Here is a 26,189-nt window from a genome sequence, read left to right on the forward strand (position 1 = left end):
TCACCCCAGTGATGCAAATTATTCATGTACACATATCTATTATACATTTCCTTACACACACTACGTATTGTTGTGTATGAACCTAGTGATTTACTATCTAGAGTTAAGTTAAATGCTTGTTTGGATTTAGTTTTGTTGATAGAAAACACATAAAAAAGTACTAGCAGTGCCTGATCGGATCTAGGATGTTGGAACTTCATAACTAACTCTTGCATATAATAGGAGTAATCATGATACCGTTCACTTTCCGTTGAATGTCACCTACCGAATAAAAAATTATGACCGGATTTGTATTTACATGAGGAATAAGACGGGTATCACATGTGGAGCGAGATCTGTTTTCCTTCAGAAACGCCCTAGTTGGGTTTAAAATGAGTGTGTTTCCCTCTTGCTCTAGTTATAAGTGTTGTCCTTTGATCTTTTATTCTTTCAATTTATGTAACTGTTGATTATACTTGTAACAATATCTTATATCATAAATGCTGTGTTTTTATTTGAAGCTTTCGCCGTCGATCAAGTACCAGGATAACATCTACCTTATCGATGTTTTAATAATTTGATGATGTCTTGCAGTTTAATTTAGTAATGTCTTCGAGTTTAACTTGGTGGTGGCTTAGGATTAGATGAGCGTCAACTACCAATTCGCTATTCTGTGCTGCCTAATCTTAATTTGACAAAACTGATCAATGTGTTTTATAGACGAGTGTCACATGTGGAGCAGGGTCTTTTACTCTTCTGGATTACATGAGATCATCCTCATATTTTTGCGGTGTTGTTGCTGCTCAGTCGTTGTGTTTTTTTGTATTACTGTATGTCATTTTGTTGGTTTTCGTTTTTGTCAAGGCGTTATCAATTTGTTACCGAATATCTTTTAATCCAACGCCTGATATAAAAACACGTTAAAGAGCTGATCTACCCAAAATTAATCAAGAGTAATATGACGCCTTATCTGGAGTAGGCATGATTTGCTGTACATGAGTGAGATACTTTTTAAAGGATTTCATACATTTTACAACAGTAAATTTAAACGATTAATTTACATGCCAAGCAGTGTCACAGTACCTAACCCACGGGTAGGTGATTGCCTCGGGAACCAACCGTCTATTAATCAAATTATTAACCAGTATATCCATCATCTGACGCTCATATTTTGTTTATACAAAACGGTAAAAAATGCCATAATTTGTAAACGACAAATAGACAAATTTCTAAAAAAAATGTTTATAGAAACTTAACAAGAGTGCACACGCTGGAATGTATCGCCATCTTTCTAACCATTGATATTATGTTGATAGTCCTAAATATAAAGCTTTACCACAATTATGACATCAATTCAACATGATCCAAGAAAATGAGGACAGGGTCAAATTAACCAAACTGGAAACACATTTACACCTATCAATCATTCCATACACTAAATATGCTTTAAATATAGTTGATATATTATCCATTGAAGAAACAACCTTAACCAGGAAAATTTCACATTGATCAATGAATCGGGGAAAATCAGGCCAAGATCAGACGAATCCTGCCAGACAGACATGTACACCTTACAATCATTCGATACACTAAATTTAGTTGACCTTTTGCTAAAAGTATTAGAAAAGCAGACAAAAAACGAAAATTTAACATTGAGCAATGAATCGCAAAAATGAGGTCACATCAAATAAAGCATGCCAGACTGACATGTTCATCGTAAAATATTTCAAACTATTGCAAACAGTGTTAGAGAAACAGAGACCAAAACACAGATTTAATTTGAATCACTGAACCATGAAAATGAGATAAAGGTCATATGACACCTGCCAGTTTGACATGTACACCTTACAATCATTCCATACACCGAATATAGTAGATATAGCTTATACACAGTGTAGATACTATTCTCTACGCTATCCGGAAGTCGCGATTTTCGAAGCGAGAACTTTTTTGATCACATTTTAAATTTGATGGATATACTGAATTAAACGGAAAGTTGATCATCTGAACATTGCTTAATGATTAAATCAGCTGACATCAATATTCTCAAATGGTTTAGAAATAAATTCAGCACATTCATTATTCATATCTTTGCCTTAATCAAGAGATTTTCAAGTGCATCACTAAGGAAAATCAGTCGGTGAACCTAAAAACAAGATTTTTACCGTCTTAGTGTACAAATTCATTTATGAACCAGACTTAATTAACATAATGAAGTAGATTTCAAGTGGGGGTAAAAGTTTCAACCAGATCTTTGAAGCCAGAAATAAGAAATTTACACTTGTTTGAATTTCTCACTGTACGATCAGTCTCGCTTGTATATTTTGAAACTGTATGATCAGTCTTTATTTATTTCACTGTATTCTAGTGGTGATTTCAAAATTATATACGATACATTAGAAGGTGGCATTTTTCTAAATAACACAAATATATTTCAATAAATTCACATCCTAAAAACTTATGAAACATGTTTTAGCTGGATAGGGTGTACTCGACTTACTACATGAAGTATAAGGATGTTTAAATGTTTCTAAAATAAGAAGTAGGTTTGTTTTATATATAAGTTTCAGAAATGTCCTCCGTTATACTTAAAATTGTACAAACACACAGATTTAATTTTTATATAAAGATGCATGTATTTACACACATTCGAGGCCGTACTGGAGCCTATAATTGGTCACAGTTCCTTCACTTTGTTTTTGGATGTAGAGCTGTCTCTTTGATACTCTATCGTACTTCTGTTCCACATTTATTCTTAACAGGTGACAACAGTTCCGAAGAAATATTACATACATTAAGTGAGTGCTTCACATTGTGGAATTGTGATTGTATTGTCCTTCTTAAGGGAGTTCGCTTCTCAGTTTCAAAGTAATTAACTTTTCAAAGCACTAGTTTATATTGATAGGGGATTAATATAGGAATCCAAAGAGCAAAAAAATATATAGGTCACCGTGCTTGTTTCGATATATTAGCCGTTGAAATTTCTGCCGGAAAATGTTCTCTCTTGACTTTTCATATAGCTAAAAACTATTTAAGGAATGACTGTAATATTTTTCTGTCTATGAAGAAATAACATAAAAAATATGGTGCACACTGAATAACGCGCGTTACCAAATTTTGAAAACATGACAAGCGAGCTTCCTTAATTTCAGCAGGTATCAGTTTAAAGGTTTTTGTTCGGACATCTGTAATAGACGGAGAAACACGTGTTGCAACTTTCAACTTTAATTCTTTCGAATCATGAAAACTTGGCATTGGATTATCCTGAAAAAAAAATATATCTTTCGTTTACTTGAATGCATTACAGTATTTATATTGATTTGAATTTAACATGTACGTTTCATAAACAATTTTCAAATAACAAAGTCAGTGGACTAGATATTAATGGTTGCCTCCCGTTCACCCCATCCCAAAGTTTTCCTCAGGGTCGACTTATACCAACTTTTAGCCTGAATGGTTCTATAATGGGGCAGATGTAAATGAAAAATGAAGATAAAAAAACATAGCTGACTCCCAAGGAAAATCAAAACAAGAGCCTTTCAGAAGAAGCAATCCAGATTTTTTTAAATTTATTCATATCTTGCATTTTTCAATCTTTCAAGAACCATCTTTCTTGAACGGTGAATGTGAAAATTATCAATATCATACCTGACCTCCGTGTTATCATCAGTAACAACATATTAAAGTTTGAAAAGTTGAATGATTAAACGATTCACGAGTTAACGCATGGACACGACTGGAAACACCATTTTTAAATATTTGAAGAAGCATACCGCATGACCAGAAACAGTAAAAATCGTCAATATATCAAATTGATCTCCATTTTGGCATCAGTAACGACAAATTAATATTTTTAAAAGCTTTGATTAAACGGTTCATGAGTAAAGGGCATGGACAATGTTTGGCAGCATTCTAACATCTCCAAAATAATATAAATAAGAAGATGTGGTATGAGACAATTCTCAATCCAAGTCCCAATTTATTTTAAAATTTTAGTACAGCGGGTTTAACCGTTTTAATGGTCGCACCAACCTTCAACATACCTACCGATTTTTCTGTGGAAAATTCTGTTAAAAAGGGTAAAAGTGTATAAGCTAAGTATTATTATTTTCACAAGTTGCCACGCAATTAATATATGCAATTAATACAATGACATATATGGATTAACCCTGAAATTGCTTTAAGTAAACTGATTAAATCCGTTTCATTTTAAATTCATTCGTTATTGATACATGTAATCATTTCTGTAAACTTACCCAAATTATATCACATGAATTATCCCCCTCAACGGCGGACGGTGTAAATAGCCTTTAAAAATGTAATAGCTAAGCAGATAACTGCAACAATACACTATTACAAAGTCCACAAGCGAACCATGTATTGCTTTTTAGGCATTTGATTTTAAATAAGACTGACGGAACAAAAAACAATTATTTTGCCGTCTGCAAAAATCATCAGAAATATATTTGTATTGTCTGATGAAAAAAATTATACGTTATAGTTCCCTGGACAGTTCATAATATCACATAGACACGTATATACCCTCAAATTGCCGTTGTTGGTTTTTTTTAAATCATGACTGGTCATACAGTCAAAAAATCTGAAATCGCTTCTAGAATACAGTCAGTTCTAGACTGATCGTACAGTAATATATTTTAGGATCCTCGAGGAAAACATATTTTTTAGGGGAAATACGAATATTCAACTTAAATACGAAAAGAATATTGAAACAGCATATATTTAACTGTAAACTGATGCAAATATTTGCAATTAAAGATTATTTGCTTTGTACTACGAGAGCAAAATTGTCCATCGATTTCACTTTTTTCTATCAAGTTGGTGTGATGCACACGTATATTTTATGTTCTAATGCATGTTTTTGTTACATTTACTCATTTTTATGATGCTATACATACCTTGAAGACCTTCAAAAGACTTTATAGATATAGGAGTAAACAATTGATGAGAAAAGTCACCGTAGGCGAAACCGTTCTGTTAGTCAGTTGGAAATTATCGCTTCGAAAATCGCGACTTCCGGATAGCGTACAGAATAGTATCTACACTGTGTTATAGTATCTGAGATATGGACTTAATCACGAAAACGTAACCTTGTTCAATGATCCATGAAATAAGGTTAATGTCAAGTGAAAACTGTATGTCGGGATGAGGACCTTTTAATGTATGCACATACTAAATATAGTTATCCTATTACTTATAAAAAAGAGAAACTAAGAATACTAAAAATCTTTATAAATGAGGTCAAAGACAATGGACATATGACAGACGGAAACTTCATAACATAAGCCAAGGCATCTATATACAAAGTATGAAGGATCCTGGTATTCTACCTTCTGAAATATTATAATATAAAGCAGCGGCTTGAAAATCACTATCCCTATGTCAAGCTTTCTGCTACTAAAATCGCAGGCTAGACAAAACCAGATGCTCCACAGCGCGCAGCTTTATACGACCGCAGAGTTCGAACCCTGAACATTGGGGAAAGTATGAACACAACATTCAAGCTTGATACAGCTCTGAATTTGGATTGTGATTAAATAGTTGACACAACAAAAGTTTCTGACACATAATGAATGTGGTCTCAGAACTTAAACTTAAAAACTTTAAATTTTAAATTGGACATTACCTATTATGGTCCAATATCCAAAATCAAAATACATGGTTAGATTCAGCATATCAAAGAACCCCAAAATTTCAATTTTTGATGAAATCAAATAAAGTTCAATTTTGGACCCTTTAGACCTCAATGTGGACCAATTTGATAACCGGGCCAAACATCAAAAATCTAAATACATGGTTAGATTAAGCATATATCAAAGAACCCCAAATATACAATTTTTGTTGAAATCAAACAGAGTTTAATTTTGAACCCCAATTTGGACCAACTTGAAAACTGGGCCTATAATCAACTAGAGGCTCTCAAGAGCCTGTATCGCTCACCTGATTCTACTTGGGTTTTTGAAATCATATAAAAAAATATAAATTTGGCTAAAAGTGACAACACAACCTCATACGGAAAGGAACATTCAGGCTATGTTTAATTTCATTCAAAAGTCCCCCACTGGCGGCCATCTTGATCGGCTACAAAGTAACAACACTTGGTCAGCACCTCATAAGGAACATTCATGCCATGTTTGGTTTCATTCCATTCAGTGGTTCTCTAACAGAAGTCATTTGTATGCATTTCCCATAGGGTCCTATGTTAAACTAAGTCCCCCGCTGGCTGCCATCTTGGATAATGGATCGGCTACAAAGTAACAACACTTGGTCAGCACCACATTAGGAACATTCATGCCATGTTTGATTTCATTCCATTCAGTGGTTCTCTAAAAGAAGTCATTTGTATGCATTTCCCATAGGGTCCTATGTTAAACTAAGTCCCCCGCTGGCGGCCATCTTGGATGATGGATCGGCTACAAAGTAACAACACTTGGTCAGCACCACATTAGGAACATTCATGCCATGTTTGATTTCATTCCATTCAGTGGTTCTCTAAAAGAAGTCATTTGTATGCATTTCCCATAGGGTCCTATGTTAAACTAAGTCCCCCGCTGGTGGCCATCTTGGATGATGGATCAGCTACATAGTAACAACACTTGGTCAGCACCTCATAAGGAACATTCATGCCATGTTTGGTTTCATTCCATTCAGTGGTTCTCAAAAAGAAGTCATTTGTATGCATTTCCCATAGGGTCCTATGTTAAACTAAGTCCCCCGCTGGCGGCCATCTTGGATAATGGATCAGCTACAAAGTAACAACACTTGGTCAGCACCTCATAAGGAACATTCATGCCTTGTTTGGTTTTATTCCATTCAGTGGTTCTCTAAAAGAAGTCATTTGTATGCATTTCCCATAGGGTCCTATGTTAAACTAACTCTCCCACTGGCGGCCATCTTGGATAATGGATCGGCTACAAAGTAACAGCACTTGGTTAGCACCTCATAAGGAACATTCATGCCATGTTTGATTTCATTCCATTCAGTGGTTCTCTAAAAGAAGTCATTTGTATGCATTTACCATAGGGTCCTATGTTAAACTAAGTCCCCCACTGGCGGCCATCTTGGATGATGGATCAGCTACAAAGTAACAACACTTGGTCGGCACCTCATAAGGAACATTCATGCCATGTTTGGTTTCATTCCATTCAGTGGTTCTCTAAAAGAAGTCATTTGTATGCATTTCCCATAGAGTCCTATGTTAAACTAAGTCCCCCGCTGGCGGCCATCTTGGATAATGGATCGGCTACAAAGTAACAACACTTGGTCAGCACCACATTAGGAACATTCATGCCATGTTTCATTTCATTCCATTCAGTGGTTCTCTAAAAGAAGTCATTTGTATGCATTTCCCATAGGGTCCTATGTTAAACTAAGTCCCCCGCTGGCGGCCATCTTGGATGATGGATCAGCTACATAGTAACAACACTTGGTCCGCACCTCATAAGGAACATTCATGCCATGTTTGGTTTTATTCCATTCAGTGGTTCTCTAAAAGAAGTCATTTGTATGCATTTCCCATAGGGTCCTATGTTAAACTAAGTCCCCCGCTGGCGGCCATCTTGGATAATGGATCGGCTACAAAGTAACAACACTTGGTCAGCACCACATTAGGAACATTCATGCCATGTTTGATTTCATTCCATTCAGTGGTTCTCTAAAAGAAGTCATTTGTATGCATTTCCCATAGGGTCCTATGTTAAACTAAGTCCCCCCGCTGGCGGCCATCTTGGATGATGGATCGGCTACAAAGTAACAACACTTGGTCAGCACCTCATAAGGAACATTCATGCCATGTTTGGTTTCATTCCATTGAGTGGTTCTCTAGAAGAAGTTCAAAATGTAAAAAGTTAACGACGACGACAACGACGGACGACGACGGACGACGACGACGGACGACGGACGCCAAGTGGTGAGAAAAGCTCACTTGGCCCTTCGGGCCAGGTGAGCTAAAAATCTAAATATATGTTTAGATTCAGCATATCAAAGCACCCCAAGGATTCAATTTTTGTTGATATCAAACAAAGTTTAATTTTGGACCATGATTTGGACCAACTTGAAAACTGGGCCCATAATAAAAAATCTAAGTACATGTTTAGATTCAGCATATCAAAGAACCCCAAGGATTCAATTTTTGTTGATAACAAACAAAGTTTAACTTTTGACCACAATTTGGACCAACTTGAAAACTGGGCCCATAATAAAAAATCTAAGTACATGTTTAGATTCAGCATATCAAAGAACCCCAAGGATTCAATTTTTGTTGATAAAAAACAAAGTTTAACTTTTGACCACAATTTGGACCAACTTGAAAACTGGGCCCATAATAAAAAATCTAAGTACATGTTTAGATTCAGCATGTCAAAGAACCCATAGGATTCAATTTTTGTTAGTTTAATTTTGGACCCTTTGGACTTTAATGTAGATCAATTTGAAAACGGGACCAAAAATTAAGAATCTACATACACAGTAAGATTTGGCATATCAAAGAACCCTAATTATTCAATTTTTGATGAAATCAAACAAAGTTTAATTTTGGACCCTTTGGACCCCTTATTCCCTAATTGTGGACCAAAACTCCCAAAATCAATCCAAACCTTCCTTTTATGGTCATAAACTTTGTGTTTAAATTTTATAGATTTCTATTTACTTATACTAAAGTTATGGTGCGAAAACCGAGAAAAATGCTTATTTGGGCCCCTTTTTGGCATCTAATTCCTAAACTGTTGGGACCTCAACTCCCAAAATCAATCCCAACCTTCCTTTAGTGGTCATAAACCTTGTGTTGAAATTTCATTGATTTCTATTTACTTATACTAAAGTTATTGTGCGAAAACCAAGAATAATGCTATTTGGGCCCTTTTTTGGCCCCTTATTCCTAAACTGTTAGGACCTAAACTCTCAAAATCAATCCCAACCTTCCTTTTGTGGTCACAAACCTTGTGTAAAAATTTCATAGATTTATATTTACTTCAACTTAAGTTATAGTGCGAAAACCAAGAAAATGTTTACTTGGGCCCTTTTTGGCCCCTAATTCCTAAACTGTTGGGACCAAAACTCCCAAAATCAATCCCAACCTTCCTTTTATGGTCATAAACCTTGTGTTTAAATTTATTAGATTTCTATTTACTTATACTTAAGTTATAGTGCGAAAACCAAATGTCTTCGGACGACAACGACAACGCCGCCAACGTGATACCAATATAATCCAAAAATTATACAATTTTTGCGGTCGTATAAAAAGGAGGAAGATACCAAATGTAAATAAAAGTTACAATTCACAACAAAACCTTTAAAAAAGAACCAAGGAACAAAAACCTCAACAAAAACTAGAGTTTATCTTGGGTGGTCCTTTGGACACTTCCAAATATCGATGTTTACAATAAGTCTTTTTTAAAGATTGAACAATCCGGGGAAGAGGATAATGGGAGTTTGACTGTGACAATTTAAACATATGCACGGTCAATTGTGACATAGAAATTCTATAAAATTCAACCAACTCATGATGGAAGAGTGATGACTTCAACTTTACTATCAGGGACACTGACTTCCATAGCTTCCTTGTAAGCATTTTCTTTCTTTTGAGGACGTTATGATAGGAAATGCTCTGTAATATTGTCACTCAGGGAGAAATATACTTCATATGCAAGTGTTTCTGGAATCTTAATGCATAGAAATGGAAAGGTCTCAATCAAAAAGCTGAAATATTTCTTTGGTTGTAGCCTGTTAGGATTTTTTTCTTAATGGACGGATCCTCATGTAAATTTTTGATTGAGGGCTAATCAAATGTACAGAAAAAACTATATATGATTTTAATCGAATTTAATTCTTCAAAATAGATACTCCACATTGGTATAAGTCACATGGCAAACTGGTTTTAAGGTCATCAAAGATACAAAATATAATAAATAATAAGCAACAAGTAAGTTATTCAACAATAAAATATTTTTTTGTAAAAGCACTGGTATTTTCTTTTAACAGAAAGCATTTCATAAGTTTACATTTTACAACATTTTTAAATAAAAATGCTGGTTGTACTGTAGATATAATTTTACTATTAATACATGAGCTCTTAAAATAAGATTAGTATGTGGGACATGGTCAATAAATATTTTCCTTTTATCCACATGTTCTATTTTACAAATTAATTCATTCACATACATATATATATAGAGAGAGAGAATTAAAACATGAACAAATGTTATTTATCACATAGTCTAGACATGTGCAGAAAAGGTGAAGCTAAAAATACACATATTTTACATGTACATTTGTAATAATGCATAACAAATTCAAAACTGTCGAGTAAATGTGTATAAATTGTCAGAGCTTTTTTCAAGATTTATGAGCTGAGATATTATTATATATATCTTGCATTTTATATTTGATTTGAATTAAATATAAATATGATTATCATATACTTAGACTAAATAGCATATAATTTTTACTGTATGATAATAGCATTAAATAAACGTAAATTCCATATTTTTCGAATCGGTGCTTAGCGGGCTGATATGAAAAGTTTATCACATGCTTCGATTGTTATCACATGCCTTTCCGTAACGTTATCGCATGGCATTCCGGTGATACTCGGCATATTCCGGAAAATACACCTCAATGCTACGAACATTACAAAGTAGTGTACAAAACAATTATTTGGATACTGAAAAGTATATTGTGTAAAATAATAATAATAATTTTTTTTTTCTTTGAAAAATTCCACCTGACAACCGATCAGACAATAGTTTTAAGTTGAATCAATGCAGACAAGATCATTAACTGATGCTCATTAGCTAGTAGATACATTTGTCTTTTAAAATACAACTGACATGTAAGAATCGTAATGGTGCTATGTGGATAATTTTATCGGTTTTCAAGAGCAAAATTGTCAGCGCGTCATCCCTACAAAGGCTTCAATTTCTACGATAGTGAAAATGAACTGGCATAATGGGGAGATAATTTTGACAAAGTAGAATCCTGACTGTATAAAGATGAATATGAGCCTAAATAGCAGCAAATATATAATTTTTTCACTTTAAATTGCAATTCTCAAAAGCCATGAAAGCTATCAACAGAGCTTTTTTTCATTAAAAAACAGAATGTTGTCGACGACACAAAAGTACCAGCTCAAGCATGTCAAGCCTTGCAATTTTCCAAATTATTTAGGACATTCCTCTTTTACAGTAACTTACTCAATTACTATTATTCAAACTCTGTGTGAATGTTGTGGCTTTTAGCATTGTTTAAGAGTTTCATAAAATTTGCATGCAGCAAATTTAAGTTTTAAAAAACACGGAAACCAAAAGATTCACAATTGTCAAGGTTATAAAGGGGCATAACTCTTTGAACAGTAAGTGCATCGCTGCACAAATTGGAACTCTGTCTGTGATTTTTTATTTTAGCACTGTGTTTGGAGTTTCCTTTTTGCATGAGGCAAGTTATGAAGAGGCATAACTGTAGACTAAGTGACTCAAAGTCCAAATTTGAACATCTGTGAGTCATGATAACTTATACATCATTCATGCTTAATCAGCAAAAACAAATTTAAAACATTTGTATCATTTAAACTACAATTTTTACAGCCAGATGTTATAAAAAAAAACATTAAGAAAAAATATTCTTCAAATATTTTTTGGAAATTGCAATTAAACTTAAAATATGCATCTTTATTTTGCTGTTTTTTTTTAATAAAAACATAAGTACCACCTAATTATGTTCATGATGTTAACTTTGCAATAACAAAAAAAAAAGATGGAGGAATTAAAATAAATCACAATTTTGAAGCCTCTACAATTTACCAATTATAAGACCTCTAAATCTGTTTTTCTTATTACATTCATGACATTTGTAAAATTTTACTAAAAGAATAAATGTAGAATTACAATTAATGACCCTGATAACATCTTTAAAAATGCAATTGGTATTTAATTATGCAGCATCAAAGCAGTTTTCATTGACAAAATTTACAGTAGATGAATGGTAATTTTTGATTATCATGTGATCACAAAAGCAAATATATTTGATTGCATAATTACTAGCAACCTTCAAAAACCCAGATTTATTTTCTAAATAAATCTACACTTGCCAACTTTTTATTCTGATTGGTTGATCCAGCTTTTACTGCAATTTACACAAATTCAAAACAGAAATTATTAATCAAATGGTAAAATCAAAAGCTGCAAACACATCAAATGAATGGATAACAACTGTCATATTCCTGACTTGGTACAGATATTTTCTTATAAAGAAAATGGTGGATCAATTCTGGTTTTAAAGCTTGCTGAACCTCTTACTTGTATAGCCCTTGGAGTACATTTTTTTTAAACTTTTTACTCCTCTTAAATCAAAAGGTGATTGATTTAATTTAATTTGCTATAGATTTTAAACAAATCAACAAGTGTTATAAACAAGTTGAACTTATGAAATTCATTTTACTAAAATGTAGCATTGTCACAAAACTTTTAATTTGAAAATTCATTTTACTAAAATGTAGCATTTCACCAAACTTTTAATTTGAAAATTCATTTTTACTTTTGTTTTTATTTTTACTTTTGAATCAATTCTATTCAAATGTGCGGATATGAAACCTAAATAAAAGATCATGAATAAACAGTAAACTATAATTATTGCAAGGTATCATTATCCCTAGTATTTTCTCCCATCTTAACTCCATCCCATACAAAAAAAACAAGTATGTTCTTGTATAATTACTTCAGGTGCATGGTTTTTAATATTCACAAATTGCTGAGATTCATGTCTAAAATTGCATCTTTTTTGCCTGTTTTTTCAGTCATTCTCTTATTAAACATGTCTCAGAACTTGATTGGCTTACATTTACTTCTTTAAATTCTTCAACTTGGTAAGAAACAAAGGTTTTATTGATTTTATGGTTCACCTAGCTAACAGCAATAAACAAGCATGTATGTTTCATTTCAAAATTTTTTGTACACAAGTATATTTTCTGTAATATTCCTATAAAATAGTAATAAAAAAATATCATATAATTATATTTGAAAGAGTAAGTGATCTAAATACCTATCACAATATAAGACATTCCTCAGTTACATAGCTATTTTTATAATTTACAAATAATTTAAATATCTTTTAAGTATACCATTTGCTAAATACATCTGACATAATAACAGATCTAGTAGATACAAGTCAACATGGTCAAGCTGCCAAAGAACAATTCTATAACAAAAAAAATCAAATTTCTCTATTCACATAACAAAATAACTTATGTCTCAGATTGTTGATCTTTGAACCTTATCTCCCTGTCAATTTCTTTAATTCGGTGATCTATAAAGTCTCTTGTAGCAGGAGGGAAGTCTATGTGATTACCCATTAAACAATCAAATGTAAACCAAACATCTGTTGGTCCAGCAAAGGTTTTGTTATTGGTATTTAGTTTAAGGAGGTTTTCTACACGTATACTGGATTCTCCGCTGAGAAATTTAGAGTAGTTGGTTCCTTTTTGTTTCAGCTGGTTGATGAACTCGTTGTTTAGTTTTTCTACATTGCCTCCATTCTGTCTGGCTTCCTGTAATATATGAAAGAACAAATGATTGTTTTGAAATGCTTTATAATCGTATAATTACATGTACATCAGTATCATGGATATACATGTATCAACAACCATATAATTCAGTGATGTTGTCTGGTGTTGTGTTACATCATGTACATATTCGTTTTTCTTTCATTAATTTGCGCATACACAATGTAAATTTTCTCATTTTGAGTTTTTTAACATTTGTCATTTTGGAGGCCTTTTATTGTTGAAGGCCATACATGTGTATGGTGACCTATAGTTGTTAATTTCTGAGTCATTTATCATAAGTTACATGTGGAGAATTGTCTCATAGGCAATCATATCACATCTTCTTTTTTTTAAGTACATGTTTAGGCAATCTTTCAGATGTTCAGTAACCTGGTAACATTTCTAACACATTTTAAATTAAAAACAACATAAGACATGTAAAAGCTATATGTTTTTTGCAGGCGCATGTTTACATGAACACGTATAAGACTTTTGATTGATTTTCGAACATTCAAATAGGAAATTACCAAATAAAAGATGAATTTTGGTCTTGTTTGTAGATTTTCTTATATACAGCTGAAACACATGTGAAACAGTTACTGCAGACTTTCCATAGCGATATTTTCAAACCAAAATAGGTTATTAGATGTATTGATATTCATTTGCATATGGTCTATTTCTTTCCAACACAGCTCATACATGTATATGGTATACTGTCAAATACAAAATGTACATGTACCAACCTTTTTAATATATCCTAAAACAGGTTGTACCATTAATTTAAGAAATTTTTTTCAATATTTTGTGGTTTGTTCTTTCCATAAAATTTAGCACATCATCTAAAGACAATTTAAAATATCACCATGATCACCAGCAGAATTTTCTTAATTTTTTATCATCATGATCATGTAAAGCAAATTCTCATACATGACCAACAAAATCCCCTACACACTTGATTAAACTCAAAAGAATTCATGTACAAAACATTTCAAAACATGCAAATTGTATGACCAATAAAATTGAGAACGGAAAATATGCATTAGAAAAATTGATTCACATCTAGTAATATAAGGATAATCTTGGTTCAGAATACTGCAATAAATTTTGCATGTCATGTTTTCAAACGAAATATGTTTAGACTTAATCATCCCTTATACAATGTTATACAAATGTACATGTTATAAAAAGCTTTTGATTTTAACTGCAAACAGTACCTTTATTGCAAGACAAAAATCTTTCAGCATCTTTGAAGCATTACCCCAGTAATCTTGACAAAAATGCACCCGTTTTAATATAAGACTTTTGGTTTTCACACAGACAGCCAGAAAGTCACACCAAGGTAATTTCGAGACACCCATCTGACCTTGAATTTGGGCCATATAATGTCTAGGTATGCCATGTGGAGCATTTTGTCCATACAATGAGAAGACAGGTGCTTTAAATTCACATAGACCAACTGGTTTCCTGGTATTATCTAAAACAACAGCATCAGGAGATACTCCAACTAAACCTTCTATGTAATCTCCCTTTGCTGGTATCCAAAATCCAGTTTCTCTTGTCTGGTTTCCAGTTAAAATCTGGTACATTTCACTAATGACAACTTCCATGTTAATACCATGTTGAGCTGAACTAGATGTCTCTTCTTCCTCTTCTTCTGTGAGGTAATAAACAAGAAAGTCATATGGTTTACCTCGACCAACACCCAAAGCTTCACCAAAGTTTGAAGCTGTCAGCTGGACAGATTTTCGCAATTCAAACCATTCTGATGACCTCTGTTGTACATGAATTTCCATTATAGCAGTTTCATGTAAATATGTATGCTCATATTTGTTTCATTCAATGTGACTGCTTCTAGGTGGTATAAAACTGAAAACAAAAACAATGATATTAAATACATACATGTACATGTATGTTAGAAATATATATATACATCATCTACATCCTGCAAATATTGCACTGATATTTAATCATTGTTAATAGATAAAGGAGAAGGCACATCTATGACAAGACCCCTTTTTTTGTATTATCAATCGACCAAAAACATTCTTCAGATGTTTATTATATGCACATGATGTATGACATTAGTTTATGAACATCAGTATAAACACTTTGTCATGTTTGTAATTTGTCTTAAATTTTGGCAGTAAATATTAATATTGTGTTCAGCCTTTCACTTTCTCACATTCATCTCTGACATGATGTGTTTATGGCATTTAGAGTAAAAGCAGCAAAAAATTATCAAAATAGCTTTGATTTGACCTCTTCATTGATATTTTGGCTAAAAAATGTGTTTTACAAACACATGGATGTGTGTAAAATATCTTTTTTAGGTAAAGCAGTTGCTCATACATACATTTTGTATTTTGACCAAATTGCCTATTTTCATGATTTTGGTAAAATATGTAAATTTTCATCTGTCTGACTCTACAACATGTACAATACATGCTCTATGACCATGTGATGACATCATTAGACAAATTGTCACACTCTCTCCATGTAGAAAACCCTTGTAAATTGTAACTACTCTTTCAGGGGTCTAGTAAGTAGCTAGTCCAAATAAGTTTGACTTCTTGAAAGGCTACTAGTCTATACCTTTTGCTTTAAAATGATGTCTTACGTACATACTCTACAAGAGGGTACGTAGTAATGACAAATAACAGTTAAAATTCTTGCCATACATGCCATATGATTTAAGGTAATTTTTGGTGCTTGACGATAAAATGTACACTTTCTTTAAAACAATAAAAAAAATTGACTGTAAGTGTTTTGATGCATCAAGTTAATTTTTTTCCAAACACGACTCTATTAAACGACATTAATTTGAGACCTTTTACGATACACAATAAGGACATTTTGACAAATCAATTTGTTACTGACGTTCGGTAGCTGAAAAATTATCATTTGACGCCTGACGGTAAAGAGCATTACTACCCCCTTTAACAATGTTTAATGCGTCAAAGCAAAAAGTATTTATAATAGCTTTCAAGATGACTAATTATTTGCTAAATTTTTGTACCTATCCATGTCATTTCCTATATTAAGCAGAACCTACATATAGTACTCATTGTGAATACCGTTCTGAACATGCATGAAATACTTGCAAGTGGACATTTAATATTTAATCAACAAAATTATGTATCAATCAGACATTCCCAATTTGGCATATTGTTTCAGTTTGATGAAAGAAAGGGGGAAAATAAGATTTAGAAGGAAATTAAAACAAAAGAAAACATGTACACATATTGCATTTTCAGGTAAATAATTATCTCTGACTGTCACACTCACTCACTCACAGTCTGAGACCTGTGTGTTCGATTATTGAGCAGCCTCATCAGCAAGTAAATAATTTAAAAACAAAAAATTCACAACTTGGATACCACAGTCCACACTTGTATCTTTTTAACTGTTAGCAATTTTAAAAACCAATCAAATGTACAAGAAAATAAATCAAAGACGTGTGAATGTGAATGATATCATAAATAGTGTATAAATATAATAATAGTTACTTTAAAGTCAACATAAAAATGATTAACACTAACTAATCTGTGATGTCAAAACTTTTTTCTTCTTTCGAAAGGAGGAAATAAAGAACTAAATCTGGTTCCCAGTTTGAGTATGCATTTTTAGACCTTCGAATTTACTGCAAGTACCAGATTTTAGAAGGTGTGAAGCATGGAACAGGGCGATTTTGAGGAGGGTGAAATTTTGGATTCTGATGGAGATGACCAAAATAATAAGGTTGCAATATGTACACAATTAATTGTTTTAAATGATACACACACTAAACAATAAGTTTAGCTTGCTCGTAGTGAAAAGAAACGTTGATAATACGTTGTTATTTTGGCTTTCGTGTTTTCGAGACGTTTCGGTCTCGCAACCATTTTTGTCACACGTCTTTTCGGCCACAGAACCAGTTTGGTGACAGTCGATTCGGTCACAGTTTTTCGTATTTTATTAACACACACATATAGATATATATAGGCAATAATTAATGTAACAAGTTTGGTTTGAAGGAACAAAAAGTCATTTTTTCATAAAAGTTTTGAAAGTGTGCTTCTGCTCATGATACACCTTATGGCTATTCCCTGCATATGTCCTGCTTGAACTATTGACGTCATACAATAATGACTTTTTCATTGTGGCGTCAGATATTTTGTATTTATATGACGTCAAAATTTTACGGGAACCTGTGTGATGTCCAGTAATAGCAGACAAATAGCGATAAGGTGTGTATTTCAGTCAGAGCTCAGACATAAACAAGTCATTTTTTGTTTTTGACTTACAGAAGTCAAAACATGTATTTATTATAAAAATGTGTTTTCAATTTTAGACTTATCTAAGTCAGAAAATGACAGACTTGTTTAGGTCTATTTATGTTGATGAAAAAACATAATTTGGCTAGGTGGCCAAAGTACACCACCTATGACAGCAAAAACCTGTCTGAGAGTTCACAAGGACTTGAGCTATTTATATTTAATTATCCAATTGAACATCCTAACTAAACACAGATATTTTACCTCATTAAGTGTGGCTCCAGGTGGTTGCACTGTAAGGTTAATTAACATTATCTCTGATTTTTTAGACTCTCATTCATATTTCCTTCCTTCATGTCCTTGTACATGTAGATGTTGTACGTCTCTACGTAGGAAAAGTTTTAATGCCTGGTATCCTCTAGATATATTAAAGTTAAATGCATTTTGTGTTTCAGAAAGATACAATCTCTTTTGGATCTTGATGGGCATTTTTTTCCTTCATGCATAAGGTATGAAAATTAACTAAGTTGTGGATCAACTTTGAGATGCTCCCTCAGGTAAAAACTGGTTTGTACAATGTATTGTATTGAATGTCCTTAATTGACATGGACAATAGGCATCTTCACAACTATAGGTGAGTTAAAGAGTTTATCCGAGTCAGTGAGTGGACAGTATCAAAGTAATTCAGGTGTTTGTTTATTTTTACACCTTCTGCAGAAAGGAAAAAAAAATGCCCATCAAAAACCAAGAAAGATTTTATCTTTCTTAAACACGAAATGCATTTAACTTTATATATCTAGTGGATGATAGGCCTTAAAACTTTCCAAACGGTATAGGTACATGTAAGTCTGTACACAGAGTAGTTTTTGATGTGAAAATACGGCCATATTTGTCCATTTGTTATGAGTAAATTTAACTTTGAAAACTAGTGAAGTATTTTGACAGATTTACTGGACTGCTTTGTACTATTACATGTACATGTTAGTGATAAGTCTTTGTTAAGACTTGAAACAAAATTTTCATTTCACTTTAGTTTTTGATTAATGTATTTTTCAAATGGGTCCCTTGAACATCAAATTTGGAATTTTTATCTTAATTGGGAATTTTTTATGCCTAAAATCTACCAAGACTAAATCACAATATTTTCCTGTAAAAATGGAAAATATATATTAATTAAGTTTCACCTGTACCATTTGTACACTGAAGTAAGTTGTAAAATGTTATAGAATTCTGGATGGGCTTATATTAATATTATATGATTACCAGATCACTTGAATTGACAGTTATTGGATTGAGGCCAGGGAAGTTGTTACATGAATATCATTGCACATGATGCACTATTATCTTGGCTGTAAACTATAAAGTGGAATGATCCCTTAGACATGTTAGAGATAATACACATTTAAAAAAATAAATAAATCAATAATCATGTAACTATTTATTTCACAACAAACATTACAAACATAACCATGATAACACTTGCCTATACACGCAGTTCCTAACATCCACTTTAATGTTTAAAAAACCCATGGATACAACATGGTCATGATACATGTAGAAGGCTATAAAATGCTCCAAAATTGCATGCAAAATAATTCAAACAAGAATACTTATATGGCCTGATTTATATACAACTTACATGACTTACAAGACAATAAATGAATATAAAATATTATATACAGCAGCTAAAATGATGTACTTTGACCTCTTATGGTTTACTTTTACAAATTGTAACTTGGATGAAGAGTTGTCTCATTGACACTCATACCACATCTTCTTATATCTATTAAACTAATTCAGATGCTTTGAACATATATACATGTATTGATCATGTAGGTTTCTTGCTAGCTATATATATATACATTTTAGCATGTACATGTATGTAATTTATCATTTTCCATGTATTCATTTCATTTCTCTATTTTTCATTTCAATTTGCAGGACAATGAAGAAAGTAAGAAATCATCATCTGAAGAAGAAGCTAGTGACAAGGAACCTGAGCCAGATCTTCTAGATACATATACAGTTATAACACGCCCATCCGATTCTGGAAATAACACGAATAATGCATATCGTCAGAGAAGTACATTGATGAGTAATAGTGACAATGACGATGATTCCTCCGCTTCAAGTGACGAAGACACTGATTTGTGGAAATTGAAAAAGTCAAAATATTTTTCTAATAAGACGGACAATAAAGATGTTCAATTATCAAGTGTTATAAAGTCACCAATTAGGGCATCCACCAATGGTGTTTCTCAAAATGGAGCTGTATCAGGAAGAAATATAAACTTTAATTCAGGGGAAAAGCGCAAACGGTCGAATAATGTTTGGGGCTCAGTTCTGACTGAACAATCTTTAACACAAACCATGGGATCAATAGGGGTGGAAAGGAAAGATCATGTTCTGAACAGTTATAGAAATGTAGAAGCTTATGATTATTTACAAGCCCATGATGATGATAGACCTTTTGACGAAGAAACCAGCAAGAAACCAGACAGTGTTGACCCATTTCAGAAAGTAATTGACTCTGATAATGAAGAAGATAGTAATAAAAGAGGATATAAGCGTCGTAAAAAGCAGCATAACAAACCCCATGATAACCATAGTAATAAAAGACAGAAACGTTACCGTACTTGTAATCCTGGCGACAGTGATGAAATTGTAGTTAAAACAATTGTTGAAAATTTGCACGAAGGAAAACCTCATCTCGTAGGTATGAAAGAATTCACTTTTAACCACCAGACCTGGATGTATGTCTATCCAAGAAATTTATAATTGTATCGTCTTGGATTTGTATCAATATCCAATATAATATATATAAGGGGATTTAGTTTTAGAATTGCTTTAAACCAGGTGTTTACTGAAGTATCATTTTGTATGCTACATTTGTACATGTTTCTGTGTTGATAGTTAATCAACATGATCAAGGTCGCAATTGGTTAACTATGGCGTCAGAACCTAAAAGTTAATTAGCAGTTCAAATTTTAGATGAACAATCACAGAATGAATTATTTTTTGTCGATTTTACATTGGAATCATGACATTAGGGATTTGTAATAAATTTAAAGAACAAGTACAGTTTAGTATTTATATGATGCATTGGTCCTTTAATTTAACATTAACATGATTAACATGTTGAAAATTTTAATCATACATGTACAAAACAACAACAAAAAAATGTAACTTATTCCTTTATATGACTTTAACTTGGTTGGTGTGAGTTAAGATATGAATAGACATGATAGACACAGAATTGTTTTTGCAAAATTAGTAAGGTATTACATGTACATGATGTTTTATGAAATGAGTCAAAATCAATTTAATATTTATATATATATTTTTTTTTTAAATGATCGAAAAAAAATAGTTATTCATTTCAGAGCGTATCCTATGTGTGATTGGAAAAGAGAAGGCAATAGAGTTGATGTATGCTACAGAGGACATAGAAGAAGAGGGGGGTATGAAAACTTTTGTAAGTTGGAACAATTCAAACTCCAAATGTTTATTGGTCATGTTGCTTATAGTTCCTCATAAATACTGTTCATACTCATTTACATGTGTTACACAGCAGGCACGGATTCAGAGGGGGGATTCCGGGGGTTGGAACCCCCCCCTTTTTTTTGGACGATCAATGCATTTGAATGGGGACGTGTAATTGGAACCCCCCCCTTTGTCCTGGGTTAGGAACCCCCCTTTTTAAAATGGCTGGATCCGCCCCTGCACAGGGATGTATTATTCAAGGTTTTATATTGTGTAATTGAAAAATAGCAACATTTTTCCTGCTGCATTGAAAATGTTTGGTCTATACTTAAAAATGTTGTTTGTGTTCAAGACAATTTATAAATGTTCATGTAATTACATTTTTAAAAATGGACATGTTCATGATGTTTTTGTTCGTATGTGCAGGGAAAGACACATAGATCATGAAGATCAAAAGTATATCAGTTTGGAAAAAGTAAAATCACAAAAATACTGAACTCTGAGAAAATTCAAAACAGAACGTCCCTAATCAAATGGTAAAATCATAACCTCAAAACACCTGAACATACATGTATCAAATGAATGGATAACAACTGTCATATTCCTGACTTGGTACAGGCATTTTGTTCATGCTCTTATGTAGAAAATGGTGGATGCAACTGAAGTTAGCCAAAAACATATATTTATTACAAACTGAAAGGTACTTTTAATAACTTAACACGGTTTTAATAAATGATTTTTCTAAATGAATGAAAATCTGCATCAACACAAATAGCTTAAATTTTATATAAACTTGTTTTGTTATTTGTAAACAAATTTTAGGATGGGAAGAGAAGACGAACTCCAGGTGGTGTATATATACAGTTAATTAAACAAGATAAAAACGTAACCAAAGATATGGTGGATGAAATATTTGCGGAAGAACAAAAGAAATATCAAAAGGAATTAAAAATAGAATCAAAGAAAAGGTTTGCAATTTTATAGTTGTTCTGTTAGTGAACACTTAATTTGAAAGTTCATTAGACAGTAATAAAATTGAAGGGTGAAATTTGATTGCTAAATTTCCCCTTGATTGTTAAAAAAAATAAAAATCGAAACTATTGTTCTTTATTTCTGTTCCAGGGCAATGGGAGGCACTTTTTATTTTACTCCATAATGCATAAAATTGTAAATGATTATTTCCTTCAAGCAAAATATGTGCCTCTCATTTTATGAGATGACAAATGACACATTTAATGTTATTATCAACCATGTCTTTGACAAGGGGGATACATTATTTGTTCAAGAGTTATGTCCCTTAGATATGAAAAATTAGAATTGCATGGTAAGTGCTATCATGTGTATTTTGGACAGATATTTATAAAATTTACGTCAAAGATTTATATCAGCAATATCGGGGACATGTTTGAAAATCCGTGCCTATTATCTATTTCTAAAAGAGTTATGTTTTGGATATATTTTAAAATTACATGCTTTGTAAGCTCTCTCAAGCCTTCATTTCTTTAAGATATTTATAAAAAGTTTTTTAAAACACTAAAAATATTTTTATAAGTAATTCTCTTTCACAGATAAATTATATGCAAGAAGGAGACATTCAATTTGGAGCTGTGTTCTTTTATATTGGAATATTAAAACAGCCGCCAGGAAAAATGAGAATCTGTACATCTTTTTTCCTTGTATTTCCCAAAGGTAATTGACTAGTTTTTGGCACATTCTGTTAAATCGACAATATATGTGACAGAAGATGTTAAATCAGGTGGTTTAATAATTAGACATAATATAGACATGATATGGATAAAATTCCATTATCCAATAGAAACTCAGGGATTTATAATAATGAAGAGGTTTACCAATATTATTTAAGGATATAAGTGTAAGTTTTTTTTATTTTTTGTAGACAAAGGGAAAAAAGAAGACTGATGAAAATGCTTCCCCAGAATCGTCTTCTACAAAGTGGTAATCAAGGAAGAAAGGAGAAAAAAGGGGAAGCAAAGAAGGATATTGATGAAGGAGAAATGGAGACAGGAGATGTAGAAAAGAAATTAAATTCAAGTAATGATGAGGACTTCTTGAACCAAGAGGAAGAACAATTAGATGTTATTCTTGGAGATGAAATGTCATGAAGAAAAAGAAGTGTTTATTTTTGTTTATACCTAGCTAGCTCAGCTCAAATCCATCATACAGGCTAGTGTGAACTAATGTCTTTAATTTGAGCCTGTTATTCATTTTTTGTGTAATTCCAAGAAATCTTACTTTGAAACCACTAAAGATAGCTATATTTTTCGAATATAACTTTTAAACGATTTGTTACAGTATTTTATTGGAGGATAACTCACATGGGAGAAATTTGTGATAAATTGAACATTTGGATAAAACAAAAATGTCTATCATAATTTCTCATCAAAGCTTGCAATTTAAAAAGACATAATTTTGGGGTATTAGTGACTTAATAGTCTGCTGGAATTTTATGATGACTAATAATTATGAACACAATTGTTGGTGAAACAGTAGATCTATTCATAATGAAAGCTTTGTTGCATAATACGAATAATTAAATATTTAGTTTTCTTATACTTTCCCTTGTAAAAGGTTTATTCCCCAAAGGGTGGGTGTCTATCACTACAAAGCATGCTGAATATATATCATTCATAGGTGCTAGGTGTCAAAAATACATGTCCCTTATAACCTCTAGTTATACTATGTGATGATTTTGTATTGTTTATTTGTCTGTTGAATTAAGTATATATTTTTCTTTTATATTGGAGAGCAGATTTCTATATGTTGTTATTGTTGTATACATTTGTACATTACATTATTATAACTGGATTACAGAGTTCTTAATTGATAAAGGGTAGAAATGGCATACTCTACTTTTTTACTTTAAAGTAATAACCAGTCTTTATATGCCTGTCCCAATTCAAGAGCCTGTAGTTCAGTGATTGTTGTTAGTTCATGTCTGTCATTTTTTGTTTTTTCGTAAATTGTTTTGTTACCAATTAGGCTGTTAGTTTCAATTTACCCCGGTAATTGTTTTATAGTTTCCATGTGGTGGCCTTTTATAGCCAAATCTACAGGATGATTTTCCTCATTGTTAAAGGCAGTACAGTTGCAAATAATGACTAGCATCCACTGTGTTTGAACTTTGGTGAATCGATGTCTCAATTTTAAAGTAAAAGACAAAATGTGATAAAATGTTTAAATCACTCTTGAAGGGCAGTTTTCAAAATGAATGCTTTTGATTTTGTATAATCAGTCTGAAATAATCTCTTATTTTGGTAACTGATTTTTGGATAAAACTGCTGCTGTCATCATATTATTATATGTAATAATACCTGTATCAAACACTGAATTATGTCCATATTAACTTTTTCACATATGCAATTTTAACCATTTCTTGTAGAGATGCCATGTTATCTGTGCCTTTCTTTGCATTCTTACTTTAAATTTTGTTCTCAGTCTGTAATGAATATTGTAATTAAAGGTAAAAGTATACATTTTTTAAAATTTACACATGTTTTGTAATAAAATTTGCAATTGCAATTTAATCATCATTTTTAATATGTCTGCTTTAGCTAAAAATGATATTGAACAATGGCTATGAGAAAGTGCTTTAATTTTTGGAGGCTAATTTGCCAGTTTCTACAATGTTTTTTTTAAGTAAATGAACTAAAGGGTTCTATTTTTCTTGCATGTATTCATGATTTTAGCCTGGGCATATAATAAATCAGGGGTAATTGGTATTTTCAAAGGTATTGTATTACTTTGTCTATTTGTCTTGCAAATTCTATGATTTTTTGTTTGTTTACAGTTCAATAGAATCAGTCTGTGAGTCTTGTATTGCTGTTTTCTGCTTTTTGTCTTGTTGTCTCTTAGACACGTTCCCATTTCCATTCTCAATTTTCTTTGTTTACACTGAAAACTGTTTAGCTAGAATGAACAACAGAAGAGAAACTGCACCATGAGACACGTCTACATAGTACATGTATGTATCACAAAATAGAAAAACATTTTACTGTTTAAAATTCAAAAGAATGGTTTTTTATATGGCATATATATTTTGTGATCAATTACTTTGATAGAGCTACTTTTATAAGCAGAAAAGCCAGGCTTTCAATTAATGTATCTGGCTAATCAACAAATGTTTTATTTTGGAAAATTATAGGTTTTTTTGCACATTTTTATTTTTATTTGGATAGTATTTTAATATAACTCAGTTCGCTCCTTTTAGCATTACAGTCAGACAAATATGGAGGGTCTCAATGAACAATTTGGAGTCTTTTTGCAATCTTTCTAATCTGAAGGGAGATCACAATTATAGAATGATCCTTATGCTAAGGATTCCACCTCATCTTGAAGATTAAACAAAATATTTATACTTATACTTCACTTATATAGATTTGGAAACCTATGCTAGATAAGTTCTTAAAATAATCATGACAATCAGCAATATATATATATACCTGTTTATTATTGAGCAACTTGAGTAAGAATAGTGTTTGTACTTATTGAGTATATACTCTTGAAATAAAGATTATTATTATTGTAGTATATATTAATGACAGTAAAATTATAATACAAGAGAATTTTGTAAGTTGCAGGCTGTGAATTTAATATAGCTGAAAATATTTGTATATTGGATTCCAAATCTTTATATAAGCATTCCTTCTCAATGTGAATGACTTAGAGATCTAGAAAAAAGTATTTACTTCGTTTAAAATTTGTAACATATAGATTTATTTGTTTGATTTTCATTTATTGAATAAAAATCTTAAAATTGTATGATTCTATGCAGATTACTGGTACTGATAATGATTTTAAATCATACTTGATGACATCCACATCTTGAAAAGAAATAAAGACCAGCAAATGGTAGAAATGTTTTCTCTTCTTTTTTTTTTTAATTTGTCAATTTTGAGGTGTTT

General features: G+C 32.0%; 2 protein-coding genes across 4 annotated transcripts; one reads left to right on the forward strand and one right to left on the reverse strand.

The window, feature by feature from the left end:
- Positions 1-9,792: 9,792 nt before the first annotated feature.
- On the reverse strand, positions 9,793-17,097 carry LOC139519761 (uncharacterized). 3 transcript variants are annotated; one of them, XM_071312013.1, is made up of 3 exons: positions 17,038-17,097; positions 14,746-15,397; positions 9,793-13,534 (listed from the first exon to the last, which is right to left on the reverse strand). In XM_071312013.1, the coding sequence occupies exons 2-3, from the start codon at positions 15,322-15,324 to the stop codon at positions 13,232-13,234; spliced, it is 882 nt and encodes a 293-aa protein (XP_071168114.1). In that variant the 5' UTR covers positions 15,325-15,397; positions 17,038-17,097; the 3' UTR covers positions 9,793-13,231. The 3 variants fall into 3 exon arrangements, with proteins under 3 accessions (XP_071168114.1, XP_071168112.1, XP_071168113.1); XM_071312011.1 differs by lacking the exon at positions 17,038-17,097 and adding an exon at positions 16,821-16,886; XM_071312012.1 differs by lacking the exon at positions 17,038-17,097 and adding an exon at positions 16,825-16,870.
- Positions 16,829-26,044, forward strand: LOC139519760 (phosphorylated adapter RNA export protein-like). The gene is made up of 5 exons (XM_071312010.1): positions 16,829-17,269; positions 19,726-20,500; positions 21,168-21,259; positions 22,090-22,235; positions 23,165-26,044. Exons 1-5 carry the CDS (start codon positions 17,204-17,206, stop codon positions 23,388-23,390), a joined length of 1,305 nt encoding a protein of 434 aa, XP_071168111.1. The 5' UTR covers positions 16,829-17,203; the 3' UTR covers positions 23,391-26,044.
- The last annotated feature ends 145 nt before the right edge of the window (positions 26,045-26,189 follow it).

Source organism: Mytilus edulis, chromosome 4, assembly GCF_963676685.1.
Source record: "Mytilus edulis chromosome 4, xbMytEdul2.2, whole genome shotgun sequence".
Taxonomy (NCBI): domain Eukaryota; kingdom Metazoa; phylum Mollusca; class Bivalvia; order Mytilida; family Mytilidae; genus Mytilus; species Mytilus edulis.